The sequence below is a fragment of the Schizophyllum commune genome, assembly GCF_000143185.2.
Source record: "Schizophyllum commune H4-8 unplaced genomic scaffold SCHCOscaffold_4, whole genome shotgun sequence".
In the NCBI taxonomy this organism is placed as follows: domain Eukaryota; kingdom Fungi; phylum Basidiomycota; class Agaricomycetes; order Agaricales; family Schizophyllaceae; genus Schizophyllum; species Schizophyllum commune.
Window position 1 is genome coordinate 1,128,623 of NW_026089541.1, and position 23,558 is coordinate 1,152,180.

At 57.7% G+C, this 23,558-nt stretch overlaps 10 protein-coding genes across 10 annotated transcripts; 6 read left to right on the top strand and 4 right to left on the bottom strand.

Annotated features, from left to right (window-relative positions):
• Nucleotides 1-40: 40 nt before the first annotated feature.
• Nucleotides 41-2,870, top strand: SCHCODRAFT_02571890 (uncharacterized protein; the record flags this gene model as incomplete). Its single annotated transcript, XM_003032566.3, has 2 exons — nucleotides 41-491; nucleotides 617-2,870. The coding sequence occupies exons 1-2, from the start codon at nucleotides 406-408 to the stop codon at nucleotides 2,868-2,870; spliced, it is 2,340 nt and encodes a 779-aa protein (XP_003032612.1). The 5' UTR covers nucleotides 41-405.
• Nucleotides 2,871-2,896: 26 nt separating this feature from the next.
• Nucleotides 2,897-3,771, bottom strand: SCHCODRAFT_02618175 (Acylphosphatase). The gene is made up of 5 exons (XM_003033187.3): nucleotides 3,688-3,771; nucleotides 3,610-3,640; nucleotides 3,534-3,546; nucleotides 3,402-3,471; nucleotides 2,897-3,347 (listed from the first exon to the last, which is right to left on the bottom strand). Exons 1-5 carry the CDS (start codon nucleotides 3,700-3,702, stop codon nucleotides 3,198-3,200), a joined length of 279 nt encoding a protein of 92 aa, XP_003033233.1. The 5' UTR covers nucleotides 3,703-3,771; the 3' UTR covers nucleotides 2,897-3,197.
• A 454-nt stretch (nucleotides 3,772-4,225) lies between these two features.
• Nucleotides 4,226-6,169, top strand: SCHCODRAFT_02746394 (uncharacterized protein). The gene is made up of 3 exons (XM_003032567.2): nucleotides 4,226-5,472; nucleotides 5,519-5,672; nucleotides 5,730-6,169. Exons 1-3 carry the CDS (start codon nucleotides 4,261-4,263, stop codon nucleotides 6,080-6,082), a joined length of 1,719 nt encoding a protein of 572 aa, XP_003032613.1. The 5' UTR covers nucleotides 4,226-4,260; the 3' UTR covers nucleotides 6,083-6,169.
• Nucleotides 6,170-6,229: 60 nt separating this feature from the next.
• SCHCODRAFT_02746395 (uncharacterized protein) lies at nucleotides 6,230-7,744 on the bottom strand. Its single transcript, XM_003033188.2, has 2 exons — nucleotides 7,185-7,744; nucleotides 6,230-7,134 (listed from the first exon to the last, which is right to left on the bottom strand). The coding sequence occupies exons 1-2, from the start codon at nucleotides 7,679-7,681 to the stop codon at nucleotides 6,669-6,671; spliced, it is 963 nt and encodes a 320-aa protein (XP_003033234.1). The 5' UTR covers nucleotides 7,682-7,744; the 3' UTR covers nucleotides 6,230-6,668.
• A 148-nt stretch (nucleotides 7,745-7,892) lies between these two features.
• Nucleotides 7,893-9,392, bottom strand: SCHCODRAFT_02618182 (Rcd1-domain-containing protein). The gene is made up of 6 exons (XM_003033189.2): nucleotides 9,035-9,392; nucleotides 8,830-8,985; nucleotides 8,673-8,779; nucleotides 8,334-8,623; nucleotides 8,209-8,278; nucleotides 7,893-8,154 (listed from the first exon to the last, which is right to left on the bottom strand). Exons 1-6 carry the CDS (start codon nucleotides 9,354-9,356, stop codon nucleotides 8,095-8,097), a joined length of 1,005 nt encoding a protein of 334 aa, XP_003033235.1. The 5' UTR covers nucleotides 9,357-9,392; the 3' UTR covers nucleotides 7,893-8,094.
• A 127-nt stretch (nucleotides 9,393-9,519) lies between these two features.
• On the bottom strand, nucleotides 9,520-16,143 carry SCHCODRAFT_02618183 (clathrin heavy chain). Its single transcript, XM_003033190.2, has 18 exons — nucleotides 16,027-16,143; nucleotides 15,725-15,979; nucleotides 15,464-15,620; nucleotides 14,226-15,358; nucleotides 13,895-14,173; nucleotides 13,610-13,840; nucleotides 13,488-13,559; nucleotides 13,255-13,435; nucleotides 12,640-13,205; nucleotides 11,902-12,583; nucleotides 11,474-11,849; nucleotides 11,178-11,419; nucleotides 11,006-11,124; nucleotides 10,861-10,955; nucleotides 10,650-10,812; nucleotides 10,142-10,597; nucleotides 9,926-10,090; nucleotides 9,520-9,869 (listed from the first exon to the last, which is right to left on the bottom strand). Exons 2-18 carry the CDS (start codon nucleotides 15,815-15,817, stop codon nucleotides 9,843-9,845), a joined length of 5,037 nt encoding a protein of 1,678 aa, XP_003033236.1. The 5' UTR covers nucleotides 15,818-15,979; nucleotides 16,027-16,143; the 3' UTR covers nucleotides 9,520-9,842.
• A 1,229-nt stretch (nucleotides 16,144-17,372) lies between these two features.
• Nucleotides 17,373-18,076, top strand: SCHCODRAFT_02618188 (uncharacterized protein). Its single transcript, XM_050344859.1, has 2 exons — nucleotides 17,373-17,736; nucleotides 17,801-18,076. The coding sequence occupies exons 1-2, from the start codon at nucleotides 17,519-17,521 to the stop codon at nucleotides 17,994-17,996; spliced, it is 414 nt and encodes a 137-aa protein (XP_050201028.1). The 5' UTR covers nucleotides 17,373-17,518; the 3' UTR covers nucleotides 17,997-18,076.
• A 1,329-nt stretch (nucleotides 18,077-19,405) lies between these two features.
• SCHCODRAFT_02474785 (uncharacterized protein) lies at nucleotides 19,406-19,573 on the top strand (the record flags this gene model as incomplete). The annotated part of the gene is made up of 1 exon (XM_050342733.1): nucleotides 19,406-19,573. A coding segment is annotated over one exon (168 nt), but the record flags the coding sequence as incomplete, so codon positions are not given.
• A 33-nt stretch (nucleotides 19,574-19,606) lies between these two features.
• SCHCODRAFT_02455998 (uncharacterized protein) lies at nucleotides 19,607-20,038 on the top strand (the record flags this gene model as incomplete). Its single annotated transcript, XM_050342575.1, has 2 exons — nucleotides 19,607-19,717; nucleotides 19,793-20,038. Coding segments are annotated over 2 exons (357 nt in total), but the record flags the coding sequence as incomplete, so codon positions are not given.
• A 319-nt stretch (nucleotides 20,039-20,357) lies between these two features.
• Nucleotides 20,358-20,732, top strand: SCHCODRAFT_02535345 (uncharacterized protein; the record flags this gene model as incomplete). Its single annotated transcript, XM_050343574.1, has 1 exon — nucleotides 20,358-20,732. A coding segment is annotated over exon 1 (357 nt), but the record flags the coding sequence as incomplete, so codon positions are not given.
• Between the last annotated feature and the right edge of the window lie 2,826 nt (nucleotides 20,733-23,558).

Consider the following 23,558-nt stretch of genomic DNA (forward strand, 5'->3'; position numbering starts at 1 on the left):
ATGAACGCCGGATACGCTGTGGCTCTCCGCAAGCCTCGAAGAAGCATTATGCATCACCCTAATCTGTCGGCTATGGAATGCACATCACCATCGATCTTCTCGACATCTCGGCAACAACAGCGCCGCTCCGCTCTGGCCATGCAATCTATGAATGGGGACAGGCATCTGTCATTGCTGCCCCTGGCCATCCCGAAGCAAAAACACTGCAGCTGGCCATGCATCATGCATGGCCTTGTTCCCGAAATTAACACCGCCTTCCATATATGAACTGTTTATGATCGACAATGGCCAAAGGACGATGGCCACCGGTGGCAGGTATAAAAGTCGTGGACTCGCAAGCGGAATGTTGCTTTTGGATCCACACCTTGCTCGTAACCTCTTCCCACCCTTCTCTGCACCTCAGAAATGGCCAGCCCAAGCGACAACTACGTCGGCTTCAGATATCGCTGCATCCTCGTCCCAGACTTCATTTCGGACGATGCATTGCGCGGGTGAGTTCCCTTCTACCTTGGATACCTTCCCTCGACGGTCGGGCACCCACCCGCAACGGGGCTTCCCCGTCGACCTCCTTCGCCTCGGTCATTTTCTTCGACGACGATACTGACGCAATTTCCAGTCAACATATCCTCTTCACCAACGAGCTCGCCCCAAGCATCCAAGATGCCGTTGTCGCCGGGCTGAGGGACAGTGAGGAAAGCTCACGAAGTAACCAAGCGCCATCGCCGCACTTTGTCTTCCGTTATCCCCCTGGGCCACTCCATCCGGGCGACGTCGAGTACGCCGGCACCGTCAAGGAATGGATTGCAGTCGGGAAAAGGCCTGCGATGGAGCACTTCCAAAGGCAGGCAGAGGAGCATGCGCGAACACCCATGATCGATAGTTCCGACCGGCCTGAGGCTATGGACACTCCCCCCGAAGTCACGATCAACCGCATTCCGGCCTTGAACAATGACCCAGAGGCCATGCGCAGTCACCCTGAGGACATGTTCTATCGCCCCGAAGGCATGACCAATCCCTCCAAGGTCATGGTCAACGACCCTCCAGCCACGCCCAGCTACGCCGCAGCGCCCACGCCCTCGACTCAATCCAATGGCAAGCCCGCCACTCAGCCTCGTGCCTGTCCACGACCGGAAATTACGGTCAAACGCGAGGCCACCGACTCCGACATGGACATCTCCGACGACGAGGAGGTCGACCAACTTGCAGAAGACGAGGAAATGGACCAACTCGCCGACGACAACGAAGTCGACCAATTCGCGGGCAACCGCAAAATCGATCAACGCGCAAGCACAGTCGATGAACTCGCTGGCGACAATACCTGCGATCGACCCGCGGGCGACACTGCCGAAAATGTAGCAGGCGCCGAGCTCGCCGACGAAGACAAAGAGTCACAAGACGACGGCTTCACCGGCAAAATCGAGGAGATCGAGCGCTTCGCGCAAGAGCTGGAGGCCAAGCTCGAGCCCGCAGATGACAGCATGCCACCGCCGCCGCCACGAATTGTCGTGCCTCTGCCGCCGCCGATGGAAGATACGCAGCAAGACGCCAATATGTACGACCTCGATGCGACGACTCTTCAGTATCCCGACGACATTCTACAGTACCCTGATGACGTGCAGCAAGACGCTGGTGCAACTCAGCAAGACATCAGTAGCACGGACGACCTCGACGGCATGACTCTCCGGTACCCAGACGAGGAGCCGCCAACTCCTGAGTCCCCCGAGCCTGCTTTGCTGAGTGAAGGTCCTCTTTATAGGTTCGCCGACGAGTCGTATCCGTTCAAGGTCGTCGTCTACCACAAGGGCCGCACCGACTTTATTGTCGAAGACTTGACTCCAAAGGTCGAAAATGCGCACGGAGCCGGACTCGCCAGCACCTCCCAGGTCAAGCAACGGCCTATAACAGTCAACAATCCGCCGCTTTTCCCCTCTTCAACCGGAAAAAAGTTCTCTCATATCCCTCCATGGTCTGCCTATTCTACGCCTCGACTACCTTCCGACTATCCTAGGCGCGCTTCTGTATCCTCGCACCCTCCGGTCTCTCAGCGAGCTCGCTTCTCCGCGGCACCGTATCCTCCCCCTACGACTTCTCCCTCCTCCTCGAAACCCTGCTCCTCCGCGTCTACGGGCTCCTGCGCTTCGGTTCCCTCTACGGTATCTTGTGCCTCCGCGCCCTCCACGACGACCGAGGGTCCCATGCACATCAAATGGAAGGCCTCGCCTTCTCCCCGCGCCCACACGCCGACGTTCGAACACTACAATTCACGAGGTGGCAAGAAGTGGGAGCACATCCCCGGATTAGACCCCCTTGTGCACGAGTCTCGCCCGTGTCCCTGGCCCGTCCGCGTCCCCTTCGACACGACCGGGTCTAAGCCGCTCACCGCCCGCGACGTGCTCACCGCGCTCGCCTGCGACGCCAGCATCCCAGACACCGCTCAAGCGACGGACAAATACCCGACCTCCACCGACCTCTTCCCGCGCTGCGGCGCGCCAGTTCGCCCCACGAAGACCGCCATCCTGAAGCACATCCACAAGGATCACGGCGTCGACATCAAGGCCGACGAGTTCTTCTGCCCGATCTGCGTGTGCAGGAGCACCATCGAGGCGATGCAATCGCGGCCGGTGGGATACTACAGGCTGTACAAGTACAAGGGCGCGGCGCCGGAGGTCCTCGACGAAGCGCTACCCGAGGCGAAGCCGCCGAAGGGGTTGAAGAACAGCAGCGTCTCGAACCATATGGGGACTTTGGAGCACTTGAACGGGCGCTATACATGCGCATTATGTGGTCCGCACCACGAGTGGCGGGACTCGACAGGGTATTGGGCGCATGTTCATGCAGTGCACGTCAAAATTCTAAAAGGGGACGAGTGAAATTGTTGATTGTACATGCATCGACTCGCCGTAAAGCGCTGGAGGTGCCAAGGAGCAGGAGCGATCCAAGCCGACGTTGCCCGTATGTCGAATGTATACTATGATTTGGCCGAGCGTGGACTCTTTATGGAACCCTATGTACACATGTTATACGACCTTCATTTTTACTGCTGCCTTACTGCATCAGGAATAAAGCATGTCACAATGTATATGTCTATCGAACGGCTTCGCTCCTCTAAATCTTCAAGTGCGCGTCGTCGTCTAGGTATGACCGTCGTGCGTTTCCTGACGTTCAATCAGGGCTTCCTTATGGGCAATCGCGTACATTTATCTTCTGCGCTGGAAGTCGTCCTCCCCCTCCTTCGGCTCCAATTCCCGCTGCTCGACCTTGGTAACATTTGCCGCAGGCGGCCCTTGGCTCAGGTGTTTGATGAACTTTTCCAGCTGCTGTTCGTCGCCCTGCGCCTCGCCCACGACCTACGAGCATCGCATGAGCAGGTATGTCGAGTCAGCGCAGCTTGGCCAACTCACCGTCCCGTCGTGGGCATTCTTCACCCAACCAGTGACATGGTCAGTAACCGCGCGCTGGACGGCGAAATTCCTGTGTGTTGTCATGATTGGTCGCATAAGCCCTACCGGTCAGTCGCTTGTGAAGGCACTTACCGATAGTTCACGCCTGTTCATACGCCATATTATTTAGCCTTACAATACTCGGATTTCTCGCGGTAACGATCCCCACCTTGGACGAGGCCATGAACGGTGAATGCAATCTGATATTGAGGTCAGACATCACCCACCATGTCTTGCAAGTACATACACGCTTGGTAGGCATATCTCCAGCAGGAAACGTAGATGACTGTTGGGTGAAGCTGCGAAGATGGGTGAAGAGTCTGGATATCGGATGAACCTTGGTGACGTCAGTGGGTTCCGAATCCCAAGTTGAACTTCGATGCCACGTGACATAGGCGTGACGTTGGACCTACAATGTGGCGGCTAATTCCGGGTTTCACAAGCTAGGTAGCGGGGTCCCATACTAACGCAAGATGGGCGACTGCCACTTCAGATGCGCTCAAGATGGCACGAGGATGTATAAGAGATTTGCGAGCCAAACCAACTACATGACCACAGCTCTGCGCTTGAACTGCACAAGGCAGAGCTAGTTTGCCCACACCAAGTGATGAGCATGCAGTATCGTTGCCCAATGGGTGAGCTCCATTCGAAGTACTATTGCGCCTGGTTCAGTCAACGTATGTCAGTAGTTGTGCATATCGTTATATTGTACTGTGACATTCTGTCACTTGGATCGTGACTGTCCACGATGTCACGTCCCCCGGCAATCTCCGCCCCTTTGTCCTGAACGTTCATCTCCAACGCGGCGGACAACTCGACCATGGCAGTCTCTCGCCCCGTTGAGATCATGCGCATCCTTAATTCCCTCGATAACATCCTCCCCTCCCGTAAAGCACGGGCTGAAGAGAGACTCACGACACTCTTGACACTCAAAGACACCTTTCAAGAGCTGCAGGTCGATCCCTTTGTGCTGAACGAACACCAGCGCCAGAGCAAGGATCCCCGAGTAGTCGGTGCGATGACTGCCATCCGAGCCATTACCCGTGTCGTCGCCTACACAGACGGCGAACCCGAGAACCAAGCCCTCTTTGACGCCACAATGCACTGCACGCGTCGTTTGTGGCTCTCACTCGTTCGCTGGCTCGACTTCATCCATCCCAAGCAGCAATTCATCCCCTTCAACATGCAGGTCGCAGAGGTCCTCGCGTGCGCCTATGACTCGCTCTACGCCGTGAAACGCTCCTCCTTCGACCTGATCGAGCAGACGCCACAGGTCTTCAGCTTGCTCTTCGATCTTTGGCTACACTTCCCCGAGTATACCAACACCACCGTTCACTTTGACTCTCAGGCTTTGGTTATCTTTGAGTCCATCGCGGAGGCCATTGCGAAGCTCACCTACTATCCTGACGTCGCGACTTTCCAGGCGCACTCCCCAGCGATCAGAGAGGCGATGCTAATGACCCGAATGCTCCCAAGCCATTTCTACAGATGTGCTGTCAGGAACCTGCAGTACTGCAAAGACGCTGAGGGCGTGCTGGAACCCGACATGTGCTCAAGTCAATTTCGGGCGCTCAATTATCTGGCCCAGTCTACCATGCCCATACCGCTGCACTCTCGCGAAACCATCCACCTGCTCGTGCAGTTGCTCCGCGAAGCGAACCTGGGCACGGATGAATCGACGAAGCTCCCTGGTGCATATGCCTGCCTGTTGCTGCACAAGATCTGGTCTACAGCGGAAGACGATCGCTCGCTCGTCTGGGCGCTGAGGATGGGTGTCCTGCCGCTCATGATGAAGCTGAGCGCTGGCGGACAGACCACAGCTGGGCTCAGTGCTCTCAGTGCATACATCTTCAAGCGTTCCGTTTTCTTGCCTGTCGCCCGTGTCCTCGGAGAGATCCACCCTGCTATCACCCCCGAGTTCACCTTCAGCCACGTAAAGATCTGTACCGATCTCTCGTTAGACGCACAGTACCTCGAGCGACTGGCCATCATGAAGACGCTGGACCCAGAAAGCAAATGTGGCAATGACGAGGTCAGTGGCTATCGTAACTAAGTTCCTGTTCACTGAGTTCCTCCAGTGTCCGCACGCTCATCCAGCAGGTGATACAGAGCAGCTGAAGAACTGCCGCTGTTTCCGTATCAAGTATTGCTCGCCGGCCTGCCAGAAAGTCCACTGGCCGGCACATAGAAAGATCTGCGACCGCGCTCTTCCTCGTTTCACGCTTGACGAAGGTGCGCAGATTCGCTCCATCTAGTCAACCGGACACACCTAATATGCCACATATTTAGAGTCCAGCGAGCTTTCACCCATCGAGATCCAGTACGCCTCAAGACTGGCCTTCAACTACCTCCTTCGCGCCGGCCCCGTCATCCTCCCCGTGATCGACAAGTATGCTGCGAAGCTCGCCGACTCGTCGGAAAAGAAGCTCTACATCGTCACGGTCGACTTTCTCGACCAAGCCGTACCGGTACACAGTGTCAACGTGCGTCCGTCAGAGCTCGCTCCGGACCTCTCTATGGCATCAGAATCGGCTGTACAAGTGGTGGTTGAGCTGGGGCCGATCAGGGGCGGGTTCGCGACGATATGTATGGAGAAGCACGTCCCAGTGAGCAAGTTCCGACAGCTTTTTGGGTCGAAATAGGGTAGCGGAGGTGGTCGTGTACGTCGTCCAATGATATATCAATCTAAACAATCTCCCTTGCGAGTACGGGGAGGACCCAGCGGCTCCTTCATTCGATTGTAACACTGTACGATTTTTCAAGTGCTACTGCAGAGCACTGGGCAGTGTCACCAGTAAAGACCATTATAGAAAGGAAGAGAGGGACGCCAACCGTACATGGCGACATGACGATCAAGGTAGGGCTACCTCACGACTCTGACCTCCTTACTCAGAGCATCAAACAGCCAGATACAAGGGCTTCGCGCATCGTGTGTACATTGAGACCGATTCGATTAATCCTATGCCAGGAACTGTAAGGAGCTGGGAGGTAGAGTACATCCATGAACGACAGATAACCAATAAATGATAGACACATTACAGCTGAGAGGCGACAGACGTCCTGGAAGGCGAGAAGACACGACTTGGAGGGCGGGGGACGACGGACAGCCGAGTGATCGAGGGGAGGGGAGGGGTGTAAACGTATGTAGAGGGGCGAACGAGAAGACGAGAAGCTGGTACCAGGTATCAAACACACAACGACCGCGAACACAAGTACATTAGCGGCCATCTACTCGGCCTTTTGCCTTTTCTCCAGCAGCTTCCGCTTGCGCTCCGCCATATCCCCGCGCGTCATCCGCGTGCCCAGGAGCGTATCCCAGTGCACGAAAAACGGCTGCGCGTAGTTCGACTTGATGCCCACCTGCTGGTGGTGGATGTCGTGGTAGTCCGCGTTGTTGCTCGTGATGAGCTGCAGCGGGTCGAAGGGGAGCTTGTACCCGCAGTGGTCGTCGACCGTCTTCAGCGTTGAGACGACGAAGAGGACGAGCGCCTGGCGGAGGGACATGCCGGTGGCGGCCTCGGCGATGCCGGCGCCAACGGTATCGAGGAGGAAGCCCTCGACGGGGTGGTTGTAGAGCGCGCCGAAGGCGTATGGCACGTAGAGGCGGTGGTGCCAGGAGTGGAACTGGCGGTAGAGCCATTTGTTCTCGTGCATGAGACGGTGAAGGAAGTACTGCCAGGTATCGATGATGACCCTAGAGGGAGGTCAGCTCAACGCAATAAAGAGAAGGGGGGCACGACGCACATAGCACCCAACAGCTGCACGGTGGGGATTGCCCACCAATACACGAAGTACGCGATGTCGGGGAGGTACATGAGGGAGCGCGACGCGCCCAAGATCGTAGCAGTCGCGGGGGCCAATGCGTTCGCAATCTTCGCCATGCCGGCGATATGGTCCGCAGGTGCCTGCTCGTCATCCAGCCACAAGTATCCGAGCGCCGTCTGCACGATATGCTGGAAGACGACCGCGACGAATACCTCCCGCCTTGAGACGAGGTTCTTGCTCTTCACCTCCGCCGACTCGTGTATCCTGTACCTGTCCAGCCACTTCCACTCGGACATGTCGAGCCAATGGAAGAACAGCGACAGGCCCCAGTACGCGATGAGAGGTCCCGCGAGCGACGCCCACTGGTCGGAGATCCCGTCGAAGATGTTCGGTCGGTCGACATAGTATAGGGGCGCGGTCGTCGGGAAGGGGAGCGCGATGTGCTCGCCGTTAAGGGCCACCGTCGTGTTCGCCATGGTGGGAGGAGGCAAGGAGCGGGTGGTGCAACTGACGATCGCGCGGAGCGAAATTAGAGTGCGCCGAAATATCAGCTGACACACTCCGGATTTGACGAGCTTCATTACCTCGACCGGAGGGCCGGCGGTTCTGGACGTCGACCGCGCAGAGCAGCCCGTGCCAGGCGTCCGCGCGGACCCAGACACGCAAACTAGCCAACACTGGACGAAAGGGAAACGCAGTCCGAAAGTCCACATAGATACGCCATTAGGTACTATTAGATGCCGAAGGTTGAGTGAGTTACAGGAGACGATATGTACGGTACAGAAGTACAAGGGCTGGAGATACATTTTAGTGCAGTGTCCAGAAGGAGCAGGCAGCGATTGCGACGATGTTGAGATAGATATAAACCCATGAAATCCATTTTGTGCGTCTAAGGCTCGTTCAAGTTGTTGAGTAGCGTCGTAAGGCATCTTTTGGTAACCATGTCGCCCTGTAGACCAATCTAGTCAGTACGATGCATGCCCGCAGATCGAGACACACGCACCTTCAGCAGCGCCGCGAACGTGTTGTCGCGCAGCGGCTCTGGAAGGCAGGCCCGAAGCGCCTCGCGCGCACTAGGTCACGTCAGCGAAACTTGCTCACGGACGCGCTGAAGCCTTATAAGCGTACCGAATGTTGTCGGATAGGCGGAGGTAGCACCGCACGACGTGCTTGAGAAGACGCACGGCTTGTGTCTCGACAAGCTGGTTCACCATGTTGCTGAGCACGGTGCCGACGGCGTAGAAGCGTTCGTATGTGTGGCATATGTACGTGAGACCCGTCTCGTCGAGTAGGATCTTCTGGACAATGAAGATCGCGACTGTCTTGGAGAGTTCGGATCCGGTCTCCATGATACGCAGACAAAGGGGGATGATCTCCGTCGAGAGCAGAAAATGAATGACCGTGTTATTGTCATTTTGCTAGTCAAAAGTCAGTCCTGCCCGATAGCATGGTGTATATGCCACTCACTTTTACCAAAGCGCCGATAACGCCCAGAGAGGTCAAGCGAAGGTATTCAAAAGGACGCGTTTTGGAGGTGGTGTTCAGGAAAGGGTATAAAAACAAGGGTATGTGGGCTATCCGTACGCGTCAGCAAGCGATCGGCAGGCTCTTTTCTTTCACGTACCGCTCAAGAACAGCTGACGCGTCTCCGAGTGTGAAGCCACGCATTGGAGGAGAGCGAGAGCGTTGCAGACGCGGTTCGACGCATGCGCGGTCAGATTCGGGGGTGTCAGCAGCGGATACACCGCGATGATCTCCTGCAGCAGTGCCGGCATTATACCTGCGTCTCGTCAGTAAGTTTTCGGGAAGGTAGAGTCACACAGACGCACCAAACGAGTGCCACAGGATGAGGGCTAGATCATCGTACTGCTCCCGTTTCTTGCTCAGCTCCAGCAGCGCACCCTCGCGCGTGTTATGGTCCAACAGCTGCACCACAAGCGCCGCAATCTTCCCATCATCCTGCAGACTCAGCCCGGGCGTCGTCGTGCCGCCGTACTGCCCGATCTGCTGGTGCGGCAGGAGGTTCGTGCCGCCGGCGAGCGGGGGCGTCTCAGAGTACGCGGACAGGCCCCGATTGATGTACGGATTGTACGAAGGCGAGTGCTGTTGCTGATAGTAGGATACCGGCTTGGGGGAGAGGAGTCCCGCCATAGGCGAGGCTGGGATTGAGCTCGAGGAATACACGACTGGAGATGATGGTGGTTCAGAGTGCGCGAAAGATTGCTGAGTCAGCTGACCCGCGTTTGGGCACCTGCGCCAAATTGGCCCATTGTTCTCGCAGATCCTCCGCTTTTCAGGAAAGGTCTCTTTGAGCATGGGAAGCAACTATGATACGCAACGACTATATCTTACTTCCTTGCAAACACCTCAAGTCTGTCTGGATATTGACCTGACCCGGAAAATAAAGGATACTCGACTGAAGTCCATGCATCGACGCAGCGATTGGTCGCCCAAGCTCAGGTTTTCCAACGACTATCCAGACAATTGAGAGAATGAGATTAATGACAATGTCCACCATAGTAACATATATAACACTAAACAAAGCCGGACAGCGCATCGGCCAGCCGTTCCTCTTCCCGGCTGCGTTCAAACAGAGCGAGTACCGAAATCTACCCAACGTCCGAGAGGAGCACACGCTTAGTACCCGCCGAAGCCAGTCATCATCTGCGAGGATGGCGATGAGTACGAGCGAGAGCAAAGCAAAACGACGCAGAACGTACCGGTGGCATACCGCCGTTCATCATCGGTGGCGGCGCCTGCCCTGCGAAGCCGTTCGTCAGGAGCAGCGTGCTACCCGGGTTGATGATAGGCGCCTCGGCCTCGGCCTGCTCCTTTTGCACCTCCTTCTTCGCCCGCTCCTTCACCTCCTTCTCGAGCTGCTTGATCTGCAGGAACACGTTAGTCATTGCACTTATCCCACAGAGAAGCCATCCCACCTTCTCCGTCATCGTGCGCTTCAACTGGATCTTGTACGGCATCTCGAAGTCCGCAAGGCCGAATCTCCACGAGAGCTCCTCCACGACATCCTCCCGAATGAGGTCGAAGCACACAAACAGCATCGCCGCGAAGCACTCCTTGTTCCCGATGTCCACGAAGTACGACATGAGCTCCTCAGCGACCTCCGTCGATGCGGACACAGATGCAGTGACGATCGCATCCTTGTACAACTTGTCGTGCTTTGAGAGCGAGATGGACTCTTCCCAGCGCGAGTTTTTCTTGTACAAGTGGGCGGCCAATCTCCTAAACTCGAGCAGGTCGTGGTTTTCTAACCGCTTGGCGAGGCTGATGGAGTCGAAGTTGTCGAAGCTGTCCACTGAATCGCGGAGGGTCTTGTAGTCCTCCTCCTCGATCAACAAGTCGTTGTACGCGTCGTTGACGGCCTCGATGTTCAGCTGGAGGAATGTTAGATGCAAAACAATACTTGGCCAAGAGTCCCAGACGTACATGCTGCACGGCGATGAGGTATGGCTTGATCAACGGCATGTGGTCTGCCGACTTGAAGAAGCGGACAACGCGGGCGTGGTCAATACGAGGAATCAAGACGGTGAGCAAGTCGTTCAGCAACGTCGGCTGCTCGGCGAGGTAGAAGTTGAGGGCCTTGTAGTAGCTGCAGCGATGTCAGATAATGATACCAGCATGGAAGCAAATAGCGTACATCTCGACGTTTGCCACGCGAACGATGGTCTCCTTGAACATGTTGTGCTCCCAGGCATCCGCAGAGCGCTCAATCATAGCCAAGGATGCGTTGTCCTGTCCACCGGTTAGCGCAGAACTGATAATCGGTAGTACAGGCAACTCACAAACTCATCGTACTTGATGTACAAGAACACCAACTCAGGCCACAAGTGACCCTCTTCGGCGGCACGGATGACTTTCGGGATGTTGATACGGGCCACGAAGAGCTTCAGGTGCTCCATGACTTGGATTCGCGTCAGCAATGTAGTCTGCTTGCATGCAAAAGGAACCACTCACGCTTCGCCGGCCGGTACTTGCTGAGTAGGATCGCCAACTCCGTGAAGATACCCATATGTGCACGCTCAAGACTGAGACCAGCCTCAAGCAAGCTGATGATCTCATCGAAGTGCCCTCTCCACTCGTACATCTTGACGAGCGCGCTGAGCTCCTCCGCGTGCACGATGATGTTGAGACCGCAAATCTGTGCCAGACGGAACTCGCCCTTCTCGATACAAGCGGCGTGCACCTGCTTCCAGACCCTAGACACACGCGCCTCAGCATTTGCTGAAGCCTTTGCATCCAATCAGACTTACTGAGTGTTGCCAGCCTTCCGCGCGCTCTCGACAGCAGCCTGGTTCTCATTGAGGTAGATAAGTGTCGTCGCCAACCGTGCCCAGTTCGAGATGCTTTGGAATAAGAGCTTCGCGGCCTCGTAGAGCTCGTCCTCGAAACACTTCTCGCCGACCTCGAGGATATCCGCGACGTTCGTCATGCCCAAGAAGTCTTCCATGTCGTGCAGGCGGTCCGTCTTCGCGTAGGCATACGCAAGCTCGGTGTCGATCTTGGGCTCGCGCAGGTGCTTGCGCGCCATCTGGAGGAAGCGGACGAGGTCGTCGTGCTTCCCGGCGCGACCGGCGATCTCGATGACCTCCGCATAATTGCTCGGGTCCTCGGCCTTGATGTACGAGTCTGGTCACATCGTGAGTACGGTACATACCATCTGGCCAGCTTCAAGACATACCGATGGCGTCCTTGATGCGCAAGCCGTCAAGCTGCGCCTTCGCCAAGCGACTCCACACCTCCGGCTTCTGCACCTTGTTCGCGTAGTCCAGCCCACGGTCAATCGACACAATGTGCTCAACAAGCACATTCATCGCCTGCGCGTGCTGCTCGTACTTCTTGTAGATCGTGAACGCCTCCTCGAACAAACCGTGCTCCGTCGCGATCCGCGCAATCTCGTTGATGTCGTAATTCTGGAGCTTGTTGATGTAGCCAACGACCTTGCCCTTGTCAGAGCGAATGGCGGTGAGCAGGAGCAGGTTCTGCAGGTTGCGGTTGTCACTGAACGGCGAGGGGTCGATAACGATCTTCTCGAGCAGCTCGATGAGCTCGATCGGAAGGTCGGCCTGCAAGAAGGACTTGACAGTGACCGAGACATCGTCCGGGTCCGTGCACTCGGGGATGGCCGTGGCAACGACCTGGTCGATGAGCTGGCGGCGGTAGATGTTATCCGGAACGAGGACCTGCGCCCAAAGCTCAGGCTGGCGACGCTTCACGAGGTAGCGCGCCTGCTGCTTGAACATCGAGTTCTCGTTCGTGATCGCGATGAGCTCATCGTCGCAGAAGCCCTTAGCATACGCAATGTACGCCAAGTACGGGTCGCGCTTCTCGCAGAACTTGCCGACAACCAAGGGCTCGTACAACTGCATGACATGATTAGCATGGGTACCCGACCGAACAACAAGTCATGTAAGCTCACGTTGTTCTCTTTGAGGAACTGCTCCGGGTTGTTGTTGCTGTCGATGTAGATCTTCGCAATGGCGTTGTATACCGCCGGGTCCTGGCTCCCAGCCTGCACCTTTGCCTCCAACCACGGCAGAATCAACTTCAACCGGTTCCTCTGCTCCACCTCCTGTACCAACTCGTCGATCGGGAAGTTGCCCGTCACCGACGCCAACAGGCCCTTGATCGTCGTCTCATCGCAGTCGACGTCGAGGAGACCACCGATGACTTGCGGCGTGCGCACCGAGTTGACGCGCTGCACGTACACCTCGATGAACTTGACAAGTCCGTTCTGGTAGAGGTACAGAACGAGGTCGTGTACGAAGTCGAAGCGGTCGCAGACGATGATGAGCGGGAGCTGGTCCGCGAGCTTGGCCTCCTTGAGGAAGTTCTTGACCTTCTCCGGGTTGTAGAAGTTGCTCTCTCGGCAGATACGCTCGACCTCGCGGATCTGACCGGTGCGGGTAGCAGCCTGGATGTACTTGAAGTGTACCTCCGGGTCCTGGCTGAGGTTGACGATGGAGCCGAGGTAGTAGTACAGACCTGCGCGCCTTCAGTAATTCTACGCTATGTGTGCAGTTGCTTCGCTCACCCTCGAAGCTCTTGAAGCTCTCAAACATCTCGATGAGCTTGACTGGACCAAGGATGTCCGAGTACTTCGTCGCAATCTGGATGACGACCTGCAGGTTCTGGCGGATGTTGACCTTGAGCATCTCCTGCAAACAGGCCATCGATTGCTCGGTGGTAAGCTTGGCGAAGAAGTTGACGAGCCACTAAACTCCGGTGTCAGTCCACATCCTCACTTGTTGAGCGATCGACACCCACATCAGCAGGGAAAGCGGTCGAGTGCACAATGACACGCTTGATATCCGCCAGATCCTCGTACAACTCCAAAGCCTGTATACTTATTAGCATCAAGTCCTCCTCTCTCACCGCGAAGGACATACCCGCTGCAATAGGCCCGCCTTCTCGCACAAGTTCGCAATCCGCGGGCGGTCGAAGTAGGTGAACATCTCGTTCCCGAGGATCGCATCCGCCACCTGCGGCGCGTGCATCAAGTTCATCTCCAACAGGCGCGTCTGCAGCGGGCCCTGCTCCGGCTTGTTGTCCTTGAGCGCGTCCAGCAAGAACGACGTCGCCGGCTGGATCATGTTCTGCGACATGAAGATGTCGACGACCTATAGCACGTCACATCAATCGTACCTTCACCTTCGTTTGAAGGAAGCACGTACCCGCTCAATATCGACCAGCGGCCCGGTCTCATCGTTCACCAGCGTCGCGGCGAATTCCGCGCCCTTCTGCGGGTCAACGCGCATGACATGCTGCAGAAGCGCAACGTAGTCTGGCGTGTAGCCGACCTTCTTCGCGTATAGCACGATCTTGTCGATCTGGCCGGTCTCGACGAAGCATGCGATGACCTTATTCGGGACGTTCGCGCGCAGGTAAACGCTCAGGGCAAGCGTCATATCGTGCAGGCGGACGATGTCACCAAGCTCCTCGCTGCAGGTGAGCTGGAAGGATGGGTAAGCGAAGAGGCCAGATATATACAACGTAGTCACGCACCTTGTTCTCCTTCAACCACTTCTCGAGGAGCTGCTTGCGGCCCTGCTGGAGAACGGGGCGTGCGAGCTCAAGAGACTCGTAGTGGTTGAGCTCGCCCTTCTCGAGCAGCACGCCGAAGTACTGGAGAATGGGCGAGAGACCGCCAGGGGGAGCGGGCGCCTGCTTGAAAGACTCGATGACCTGTGCCGTCCGGAGAATGCCACGAGGCGAGTTGGCTGCGACCTTCGCCGCCTCGCCATACTGCCCACTCGCAAACAGCTGCTGGTACTGCTGAATGTACAAGTCATCCGCACCAGGCAAGTTCGCACGACTGGCAAGTTTAAATGCGAGCTCGGTGTTGTTGAGGGTAGTGAGGATGTAGGGAACGATCGTCTGCTCGTCGACATTGACGGAGAGGACCTGCCCCTTCTTGTTAACACCGATGATGCCGTTAGTGACCTCGTGCTCTGCGGTGACGAAGATGGTCTCCCCAGAGATGCGGTTCATGTATATGCAGGCACCGGTCTCGAGGTCGTAGAGATGAATGAAGCCGAACTTGGTGACGAGATAGACGATGCCGTGCTTCTTCGACACCTGCATGGCCACAGGGAAGTCGTTAGTCGCTTCAGGAGGGAAGTAGACGTCAACGGCCTTCTTCGTGAACGGAGGGTCGGGCGCTTGGTGGTCAATCTCGACGATATGCAACTTGGCGCCCGTGGCTGTGCGAACGGCGAAGGTAAACAACTTGGTGGGATGCTGGTGCCCGTCGAGCTTCATCTCTGCGAATGCTGCAGCATGACCCTCAATAGGCTGGCTGACCCCACGGTCTTTGTTGTAGAGCTGCATGGCGCCCTTGATCTTGAAGGCAGAGGGGTTCGACGCGTTGCCCGAGATGCCGACGACCACCATCCACTTCTCGTCAGGCGTGACACGGTAGTTGATGATCTGCGAGCCGACGAGAGTGGCATGGCGGTCGAAGATCTTCTGAGGCGGGGAGGTGCTGTCGGCGATTGTCCAGTGGTAGACGGAGGTCTCGGTGACCATGCCGATAGTCGTGTCGGAGACCCATTTCCAGAATACAATGTCCTCGTTGCTAACATGCGACTTGACCTTTTGCTTCGTCTCGATGTTGAAAATCTGCAGCGTACGCTGGGCTGGGCGAGCGCGTCAGAGGGGAGTTCTACAACTACGCAAGGGTGGGAGCCGTAACGCGCGGTGCTTGGGTCTCCTGCCTCTTGCGCACGAAGCGCAGCACGCACCCTTCAACGCGAGGATCTTTTGGTGTGGGTGCATGATAGCTGAGTCGGCGGATATGGGTCGGCGGAGGACATTGTTGGGGTCGGTAAGGTCGATGATGACAAGCTGGTTCTGCTCGTTGCGCACGCAAATGAAGTGGTCGGACTCCAGCGTCAAGTTCTTAGGTATATGTCAGTTGCCTGCGCGTCTTTCGCTCGCCTACACGAACCTGGACGCGTAGAAACGTCAGTCAAATTCGAAATGCAGTCCACGTCAGTGCGCACCTGGAATGATATTGCACCCGGCTGAATGCCGAGGCTGCTGAGCTGCAGGTGCTCGCAGAATGCGATGGGTTTGGAGATGTCTACGGCTGCCATGACTGGAGCAGCAGGCGAGACCGTGGGGGTAGGGGAGAAGGCGCGGTGCGTACTGAAGCTCGATTTGTGCAAGTTTGGCGCGGGCGACGGTCCGGCTCGCGCCGCGAACGGATTGGTTGGCGACGCCCTCCATGGCGACGCCGGCGACGCAGTGCGCTGCCACTGTGTACCACAGTGAGCTCAGCAACAACATCGATGCACTCTCTTACCATGGCGGTTTTAGACGGGGGGTTCTCTCGTTCATCTCATCCATCCATCTCTTTCTATGTCCTGCGGCAAGGCAGACGCATGTTCTCGGTTATCGCGTTCTTCGCGAAAGCGGTGACGCCAGTGGACCACTATTTATGAGTTAGCGCTCTTCTTATGTCTATCAGGGAGCTCTAGACATCGATGCGTGCCTCATGGTGAGCATTCTTCTTTCGCGAGCTAACTCAAACTTCGGCGTGTCATATCCATTCCGCTGCTTGGATATCTGCATTTATCAGCTATCGAGTCAAAATACTGCATGTTATACTCCTGGCGCTTAAGCACGAGATGAGCTGGCTCTTTGGATTGAAGATGCGGATGAGCGTTGTCACTCATAATCCACGTGACATGTTCAACTTCGGTGATTGCCGAAGCGTCCTCCAGGTTTCCACTTTTTGTCCTTAGCCATACATTTTCTGTCCCCGAATGTGTACTGTACGCACGGTCAGCTCAAGTCATTTCAGCAGGGCTCACACTAGCAAGGAACCAATACTTGAGAATATTGAACATGTCCTCATATTATAATTGGGCGCCTCCCTGGTCTACGACTAATTGGTGTTGCCGATGAGGCTCAGAGGTGTCGGACATCATACCTATGTAGCTTCTGCTCTGAATCTACTCTACACCGCCAGGCAAGTCCGACACCGACGTCCTGCGTTGTGAGGTTGAGGCAGGTCCTTGTATGGATGATGACTTCTCTCTCTTGCTTTACAGCGATGGGGTACTTGTCCTCCTCCAGCAAGCCTGTCCGGTCTTCAGGGCCCAGTGTACGCTGGCCTGCTTCGTTCATGCTCTTTTTGGATTCGAAATGGTCCCACAGGCTCACCGTCACCTGACCGCGGTTCAACTTCGGCGATCTCCGAGCCGGATACAGCATATACGAAGCTCGCTCTTGCTCTGAACCATCTACTGCTCGCTGATAGATAGTCCATCGCCCATATTCCGATAAACATGTCGTCCTCAGCGCCTTTTACCTTCAAGTGGGGGATCATTTCCACTGGTCAGATGATGAGATGCAGGTCAGTACTTACTATACTTACCTATATACCCATGGACAATCCGGACGCAAGTCCGTTACGTATGCTTTTCTTTCCTTATAGGGTACAATACACGGACCCACAAAACGGACCCATACGGTCCCACATACTTACATAAGCCTCCGTATATCTTCACTTTCCGATCGGCCGCTCTCCTCAGTCGCTCTCTCACTACGTAGACCGAGCACTGAGGTGAGCTGCCCAAGCCGCTCCTTATTTACCGTTTACTTACTCTCTCTCAGCTTATTGTTGCCTCACTAGGTGAATATAGTCGCTCTCTCACTACGTAGACCGAGCACTGAGCTTATCGTTGCCTCACTAGCTCGATATCCGTGCTCTCCCGAAGGTCTCTGATTCTCACAGGTTATGAGCCCCGCCGTCAAGCTTCTAGCCCAGAATTACTAGCGACTCAAAAATCATGTCTTCCGCCTCCCGCAGTGACAACGGCGATGCTGGATCCGCCGACGCCGACACTGGCTCGGACGCCCCGATCATCTCGACAATCGTCAGCACTGCAACCCCCTCCCGGATCGCCCACTCCTTCGTCACCCCCACACCGGTCGATCCCGCGTTGTTGAAGGAGACCGGGCAGCGCATCGATCACTTCGCATCGGTCCCGATTGCGAAGGAGGATGGCTCAAATTTTCGCGAGTTCAGCTTCCGATGGGCGATCGGCGCAAAGAGTGCAGGAATCGCTCACCTCTTCGACGAGGACTACGTCCCTCCCGAGAAGCCCACCAATCCATCCAGCTCGACGTACGAAGACGATCTCAAGGCGTACAACGCGTACACACGCCTCGAGAACACCGCCCTCCTCCTCCTCAGCACCAAGCTCACAACCGATGTTGCTGAGGCCGTGGTGGAGGAAGCCGGTCGCGTGTACGACGTCTGGGTGAAGATCATCAAGAAGCTCGCGGAGAAGTCCGAGATCTACGTCACCCTCATGAAGAACCGCTGGGCGGCGCAGTCCTGCGACTCGAAGGAGAACCTGCGCAAGTTCCTCGAGGACTCGGACAAGACGATCACCACCATCCGCATCGCTGGCGGCAAGGACGCCGTCACCGAGGCAGAGCGTCGATCACACGTTCTCGCCGCTATCCCCGCGGAGTACAAGAAGTTCATCAGCACCATCATCGAGAGCTACCACCTATCAACCGGCAAGATCTTACCGACGCAGAAGATCGTCGAGACGCTTATTGGCCAATATGAGTACCTTCACGCGGAGAAGGCGGTCAACTCGACGATGCGCACGAGTGCGCCACGGGAAGTCGTTCTTGCGGCGGCTGAGACGGGCGGTGGCTATGGTGGCGGTGGCAGTGGCTTCCGCGGTGGTCAACCGCGCGGACGCGGCTTCCCTCGAGGTGGTCGCGGCGGCGGCGCGCCCCCTCGTGGCATGTCGCGCGGTGGTCCTCAGTTCGGCGGTGGTCGTGGTCGCGGTCAGTCGAGGGAGACGCGCCGGTGCTTCAAGTGCCATCAGGTCGGGCACATCAGTCGCGATTGCCCGAGCCATCCGGGTGAGGCGCACGTTGCAGAGGAGGATGAAGATTACGCCTACCAGGCGGAGGCGGAGGAAGAGGTTGATGACCTTGAGGGCTTGCCCGATGACGATGAGGATGCGTCCGACGCTGTCGACGACCTCGCCGGGCTCGCCGAGGAGGACGACGAAGGCTGGGATGCGTGGAGCGACGCAACGGACGACGATATGCCCGCGCTACAGCCCGTCAGCGATGTCAGTGACTTTGAGGGCGAGGACTCCACGCGTGCCTCGTCCCCCACCTCCTCACTCTCCTCGTATGTCGACGTCGAGCACGGGTTGCTCGGCAGCGAGGAAGAGATTGTCGCGCGCATGGAGGCTCTGCGAGAGCACATGCGGAGCGCGAGCATCAGCGGCGACGATTGGGAATCGTGCGCCAGCGATGAGCACAGCGAGACAGAGGACTCGCCGGTGCAGGAGCCGCTGAGGCGGCCGGATGTGGACATGATCTGCGCGAGGGAGCGCGTAGCTGTCGAGGCGGCGATGGTGGGGATCGAATTCATGCGCTCCCACTACGACCCCGACTGGGAAGGCGAGGACTTCGAGAAGACGTACTTTGGCGATGGCGACAACTTCTTCGACAGCGACAACGAGTCCGACGAGGAGCCTGTTCAGCCCTCACCCGCGCGTGAGTCGGCCAGCCTCAACATGCTCCACGATGTCTTTGTCGGGCTCGACGACCTCGAGTTCATTTCGCCGGACGGCGAGTATGTCGGTGATGATGTCCTCAGCATCGACCCCGCAGGCGATCCCCCGCGCAGCGGCGCGCGCATCGACGTCTACGACTCCGGTTGCTCACGCCACATGACGAACGACCTCTCGCGCTTCAAGTCACCACCCACCGCATGTGAGCCTCGCACCTTCAAGGCCGCGAATGGGAAGCAGTTCCAGGCGACGCGCAAGGGGCCCGTCGACATCCCCCTCGGTCACGGCGAGTCCATTCACCTCACCGACGTCCTCTATGCGCCTGCCATCTCCAACACGCTCATCTCGATCGGCGCACTCGACGACGCCGGCTATACAATCTCCTTTGGCGGCGGTCATGGAGTCATCCGCGACATGGACGGCAAGGTCCTCGGCTCCGTCCCGAAGTCGAAGAACGGCCTGTACCGTGTCGTGCACGAGTCCGACGTTGGCGGCGCGCATGCGGTCGTCGAGAAGCTCACGGTCGACGATTTCCACCGGCGCATGGGGCACATCGCGCCGAAGGCGGCGAAGAACCTTGTCGCGAAGGGTTTCGTCGATGGAGTGGAGTTGGACGATGGCGAGGGCGAGACGTTCTGCGAGTCTTGCATCTTCGCGAAGCAGACTCGTCGGCCGGTGCACAAGGAGCGTGAAGGGGAGCGCGCGGCGGAGACTGGTGGGAAGGTCTTCTCCGATGTTTGGGGGCCGGCATCGACACAGGCGAAAGGGGGAGTCCGCTACTTCTCGACGTTCACCGACGATCACGATCGATGGTCGACGGTCTTCTTCCAGCGGACGAAGGACGAGACATTCGCGTCGTACAAGGCGTACGAGGCGTGGATGCTTCAGCACGTCAAGGCCGCAATCAAGATCCTGGTGACCGACGTCGGCGGTGAGTACATCGACGATGAATTTCGCGCTCACCTTGCATCCCGCGGCACCGTCCACCACTGGACGACGCACGACACCCCCGAGCACAACGGCGTCGCCGAGCGCCTCAACCGCACCCTCCTCGAGCGCGTCCGCGCTATGCTCCATGCGAGCGGCCTCCCGCGCATGCTCTGGAACGAGGCCGTCCGACACGCTTGCTGGCTGAAGAACCGCACCTCAACACGCGCGCTTGGTGGCAAGACTCCTTACGAGGTTCGTTTCGGGCGGAAACCGAACCTTGCTCACCTCCCAGAGTGGGGCACCAAGGTCTTCGTGCACCACAAGCCGAAATCGAAGCTGGCGCCGCGGGCGCGCGTCGGCTACTGGGTTGGCTTTGGGGAGGATGAGGGCGCATTGGACCAGTCCCAGGGACACCGCGTTTATTGGAAGGACACCAAATCGGTCACCATGGAGCGCAGTGTCGCCTTCTCACCAGCCGAGCTTCGGTCTGAGGGGGAGGGAGGTGCTGGCAGCCCTGTGCTCGCTGGCGGCGACGAGGCGACGACGACGCGTCGTCCAAATCGCCCAATGGGGAAATCCCCGGAAGTCGGACCGGATTCCGAAAGCGGCGCCGACGCCGGCGATGGCGAGCAGCTCGACGCGCCCGACGCGCCCGACGTTGCCCCAGAAAACGCGGACGACGAAGGAGATGACGAGCAGGATGTTGGCCGACCTACCCGAGCGCGCAAGCCTTCGCGGAAGGTGCGCGACATTGTCGAAAGCGGCGGTCGTCTTGCGCGCGGCATCTTGCTGCCCGAGGACGCCACGGAGGAACAGGCAATGATGGCGGCGACGGCCGAGTCAGAGGGGCTCGAGCCGCGGACGTTGGCGGAGGCAAAGGCGCGCGCAGACTGGCCGAAGTGGAAGGGTGCCATCGAGGAAGAGTTAGCGACGCTTCAGGGGATGGGAACTTGGGACGTCGTGGATACGCCGCCCTACGCGAACGTCGTCGGCACGAAATGGGTCTTCAGGATCAAGAAGAACGCCGCCGGAGGGATTGAGAGGTACAAGGCGCGTCTGGTGGCGCAGGGATTCACGCAGGTTGAAGGTGTGGATTTCTTCGAGACTTACGCCCCAGTCGCTCGCCTCTCGTCCATCCGCACGTGCCTCGCGCTCGGTGCGCGACTCGACCTCGAGATCCACCAGGTCGATGTCAAGGGCGCTTACCTCAACGGCGATCTCATCGAGGACGAGGAGATCTACCTCCGGCATCCCCCCGGCTATCCGCTATCCTCCGAGCCGCACCGCACGTCCTTGCGCCTCAAGCGCCCCATCTACGGCTTGCGGCAGTCGGGCCGCTACTGGTACATCAAGTTCGGGTCGACGTTGAAGGCGATTTTGGGCATGCAGCGGTGTGAAGTCGATCATTCTGTGTTTTATCGTCATCGAGGCAACGAGCTGATCATCATAGTTACTTCTGTAGACGATTTGACCATCCTCACCTCCACCTTGGAGCTGATGAACCTCGTCAAAACGAAGCTACGCGAGTGCTTCGAGATCACGGACATGGGCGAGATCCACTGGATCTTGGGCATCGCCGTCCATCGTGATCGCGCCGCGAGGATGATCTCGCTCTCGCAGACCGCCTACATCGACTCCGTCGTGCGGCACTATGGTCTCGAGTCCGCGAAGGACTCAGCAATCCCCATGGACACGCACAACCGCTTGTCGGCGTCGCAGTCCCCTCGGAACGCGGAAGAGGAGGCCGAGATGCTGTCAAAAGTAGGGTATAGAGGGGCGAGTCTGCCTCCTCCCATGGGCGGACGGTTTGCCTCGCGTCCACGCTTTTGGTCCGCCTTCCTATTCGGGAAGAACTTTCCCACGCCGCTCCAGGGGCGTCCGTATTTATCCTTACTGTACATCTCTTTTCCCTCAGTCGCTATTCCACTAGCAGGAAGACTGAGGGTATGTTTCTCACTTACTATACTCATACTATTTACTGACTGTACTTTAGTCTTGCGCGTCCTGCGCTTCTTTAGGTATGAATATCAGTCGCTATTCCACTAGCAGGAAGACTGAGGTCTTGCGCGTCCTGCGCTTCTTTAGCTCGTGAAAGGTTATGAGCCCCGTGGCCTAAATCGAGCAAGACTTTGATCTGCGACTCACTCTATCCCACTCTGCGCCATGGCTCCCAAGGACAGCAAGGTCCCGACGCTCACCGACGCGGCGGACTGGCCGCTCTGGCGCCTCCGGGTCACCGACGCCCTCAATAGGGACGATCTCACCTCCGTGGTGACTGGATCGGAAAAATCCCCTCCCCCTGAGATTGCGGTGACTCCACCGACGCCGACAACGTCCTCACCCCCGTCCACGTCACCCGGCGCTGCGGCGACCACCACCACATCCACAGGATCGGGCTCCTCCCCCACCACTCACCAAGTTGCGCGGAGGGAGACCTGGTCTTGGCGGAACGCCCGCGCCCTCTCCACCATCCGGGAGCACCTCTCGAACGACATCGCCCTCGAGCTCCACGAGTACCAGCACGCGAGCGAACTCTGGGAGAAGCTTGTCGAGAAGTTCGAGCAGACCAACACCAGCGAGATGGCGGTCACCGAACTGATCAAGATCTTCCGTGCGAAGCTCGCCGACGGCGACGATGGAGACGTCTCCCGCGAGGCGATGAGCGCGCACATCCACCGCGTCCGGCAGTCGGTCACCCAGCTCGCCACTCTTGGCTACCCCCTCAACGCCAACCTCGTCCCCCTCATCCTCCTCGCCTCCCTTCCCAGCTCAGAGAAGTGGAAGATCGTCTCATCCGGCATCTCCGCGGGCAGCTCCAAGGCCGCGCCCCTCACCTTCTCCTACGTCGAGGCGAAGCTGATGGCACAGGTGACCAGCAAGGAGGACTCGGACGACGAGCAGGCGTACGCCGCCTCCTCTTCTCGCGCGCCCCCACCGCGCAAGCCCAAGGACAAGGGCAAGAAGAAGGCTAAGGCGAAGGCATCCTGTGTCATCCACGGCGAGGGGCACTCCACCGAGGAGTGCAAGACGATCATTGGGCAGAAGGAGAAGGCGCTGAAGAAGCGGAAGGAGCGGGCGGCAGAGAAGGCGAAGGCGAACAAGGTGAAGGACTCAGACTCGGATTCGGACTCGGACTCGGACTCGGATGTAGACGACACACATGTAACCGTCTCGCGCCGTGCCTACAAGAAGATTTCCGCCTATGTCCAGTCTGATCCTAAGCGACCGCAGCGACACCAAGGTTCGCACATCGTCGACTCGGGTGCGTCAAAGACCATGACCCCCGACGAGCGCCTCTTCGACGACAGCACTTACCGTGTCCTTGACCCGCCGCGCAACATCTACCTCG

Coding starts and splice junctions, on each gene's coding strand:
- SCHCODRAFT_02618175 (XM_003033187.3), bottom strand. Junction 3,348..3,401: donor AGAATGCCCACGACGGGACG/GTGAGTTGGCCA, acceptor CGATGCTCGTAG/GTCGTGGGCGAGGCGCAGGG.
- SCHCODRAFT_02746394 (XM_003032567.2), top strand. CDS start 4,261: ATGGCAGTCTCTCGCCCCGTTGAGATCATGCGCATCCTTAATTCCCTC. Junction 5,473..5,518: donor GCAAATGTGGCAATGACGAG/GTCAGTGGCTAT, acceptor GAGTTCCTCCAG/TGTCCGCACGCTCATCCAGC. Junction 5,673..5,729: donor TCGTTTCACGCTTGACGAAG/GTGCGCAGATTC, acceptor CCACATATTTAG/AGTCCAGCGAGCTTTCACCC.
- SCHCODRAFT_02746395 (XM_003033188.2), bottom strand. CDS start 7,681: ATGGCGAACACGACGGTGGCCCTTAACGGCGAGCACATCGCGCTCCCC. Junction 7,135..7,184: donor GTGCAGCTGTTGGGTGCTAT/GTGCGTCGTGCC, acceptor ACCTCCCTCTAG/GGTCATCATCGATACCTGGC.
- SCHCODRAFT_02618182 (XM_003033189.2), bottom strand. CDS start 9,356: ATGGCGGGACTCCTCTCCCCCAAGCCGGTATCCTACTATCAGCAACAG. Junction 8,279..8,333: donor CGCCTATCCGACAACATTCG/GTACGCTTATAA, acceptor GACGTGACCTAG/TGCGCGCGAGGCGCTTCGGG. Junction 8,155..8,208: donor CGTTCGCGGCGCTGCTGAAG/GTGCGTGTGTCT, acceptor ATTGGTCTACAG/GGCGACATGGTTACCAAAAG.
- SCHCODRAFT_02618183 (XM_003033190.2), bottom strand. CDS start 15,817: ATGGCAGCCGTAGACATCTCCAAACCCATCGCATTCTGCGAGCACCTG. Junction 15,359..15,463: donor AAAGATCCTCGCGTTGAAGG/GTGCGTGCTGCG, acceptor GCGCTCGCCCAG/CCCAGCGTACGCTGCAGATT. Junction 10,956..11,005: donor ACATCAAGTACGATGAGTTT/GTGAGTTGCCTG, acceptor ACCGGTGGACAG/GACAACGCATCCTTGGCTAT.
- SCHCODRAFT_02618188 (XM_050344859.1), top strand. CDS start 17,519: ATGTCTTCCGCCTCCCGCAGTGACAACGGCGATGCTGGATCCGCCGAC. Junction 17,737..17,800: donor CCGATTGCGAAGGAGGATGG/CTCAAATTTTCG, acceptor GGAATCGCTCAC/CTCTTCGACGAGGACTACGT.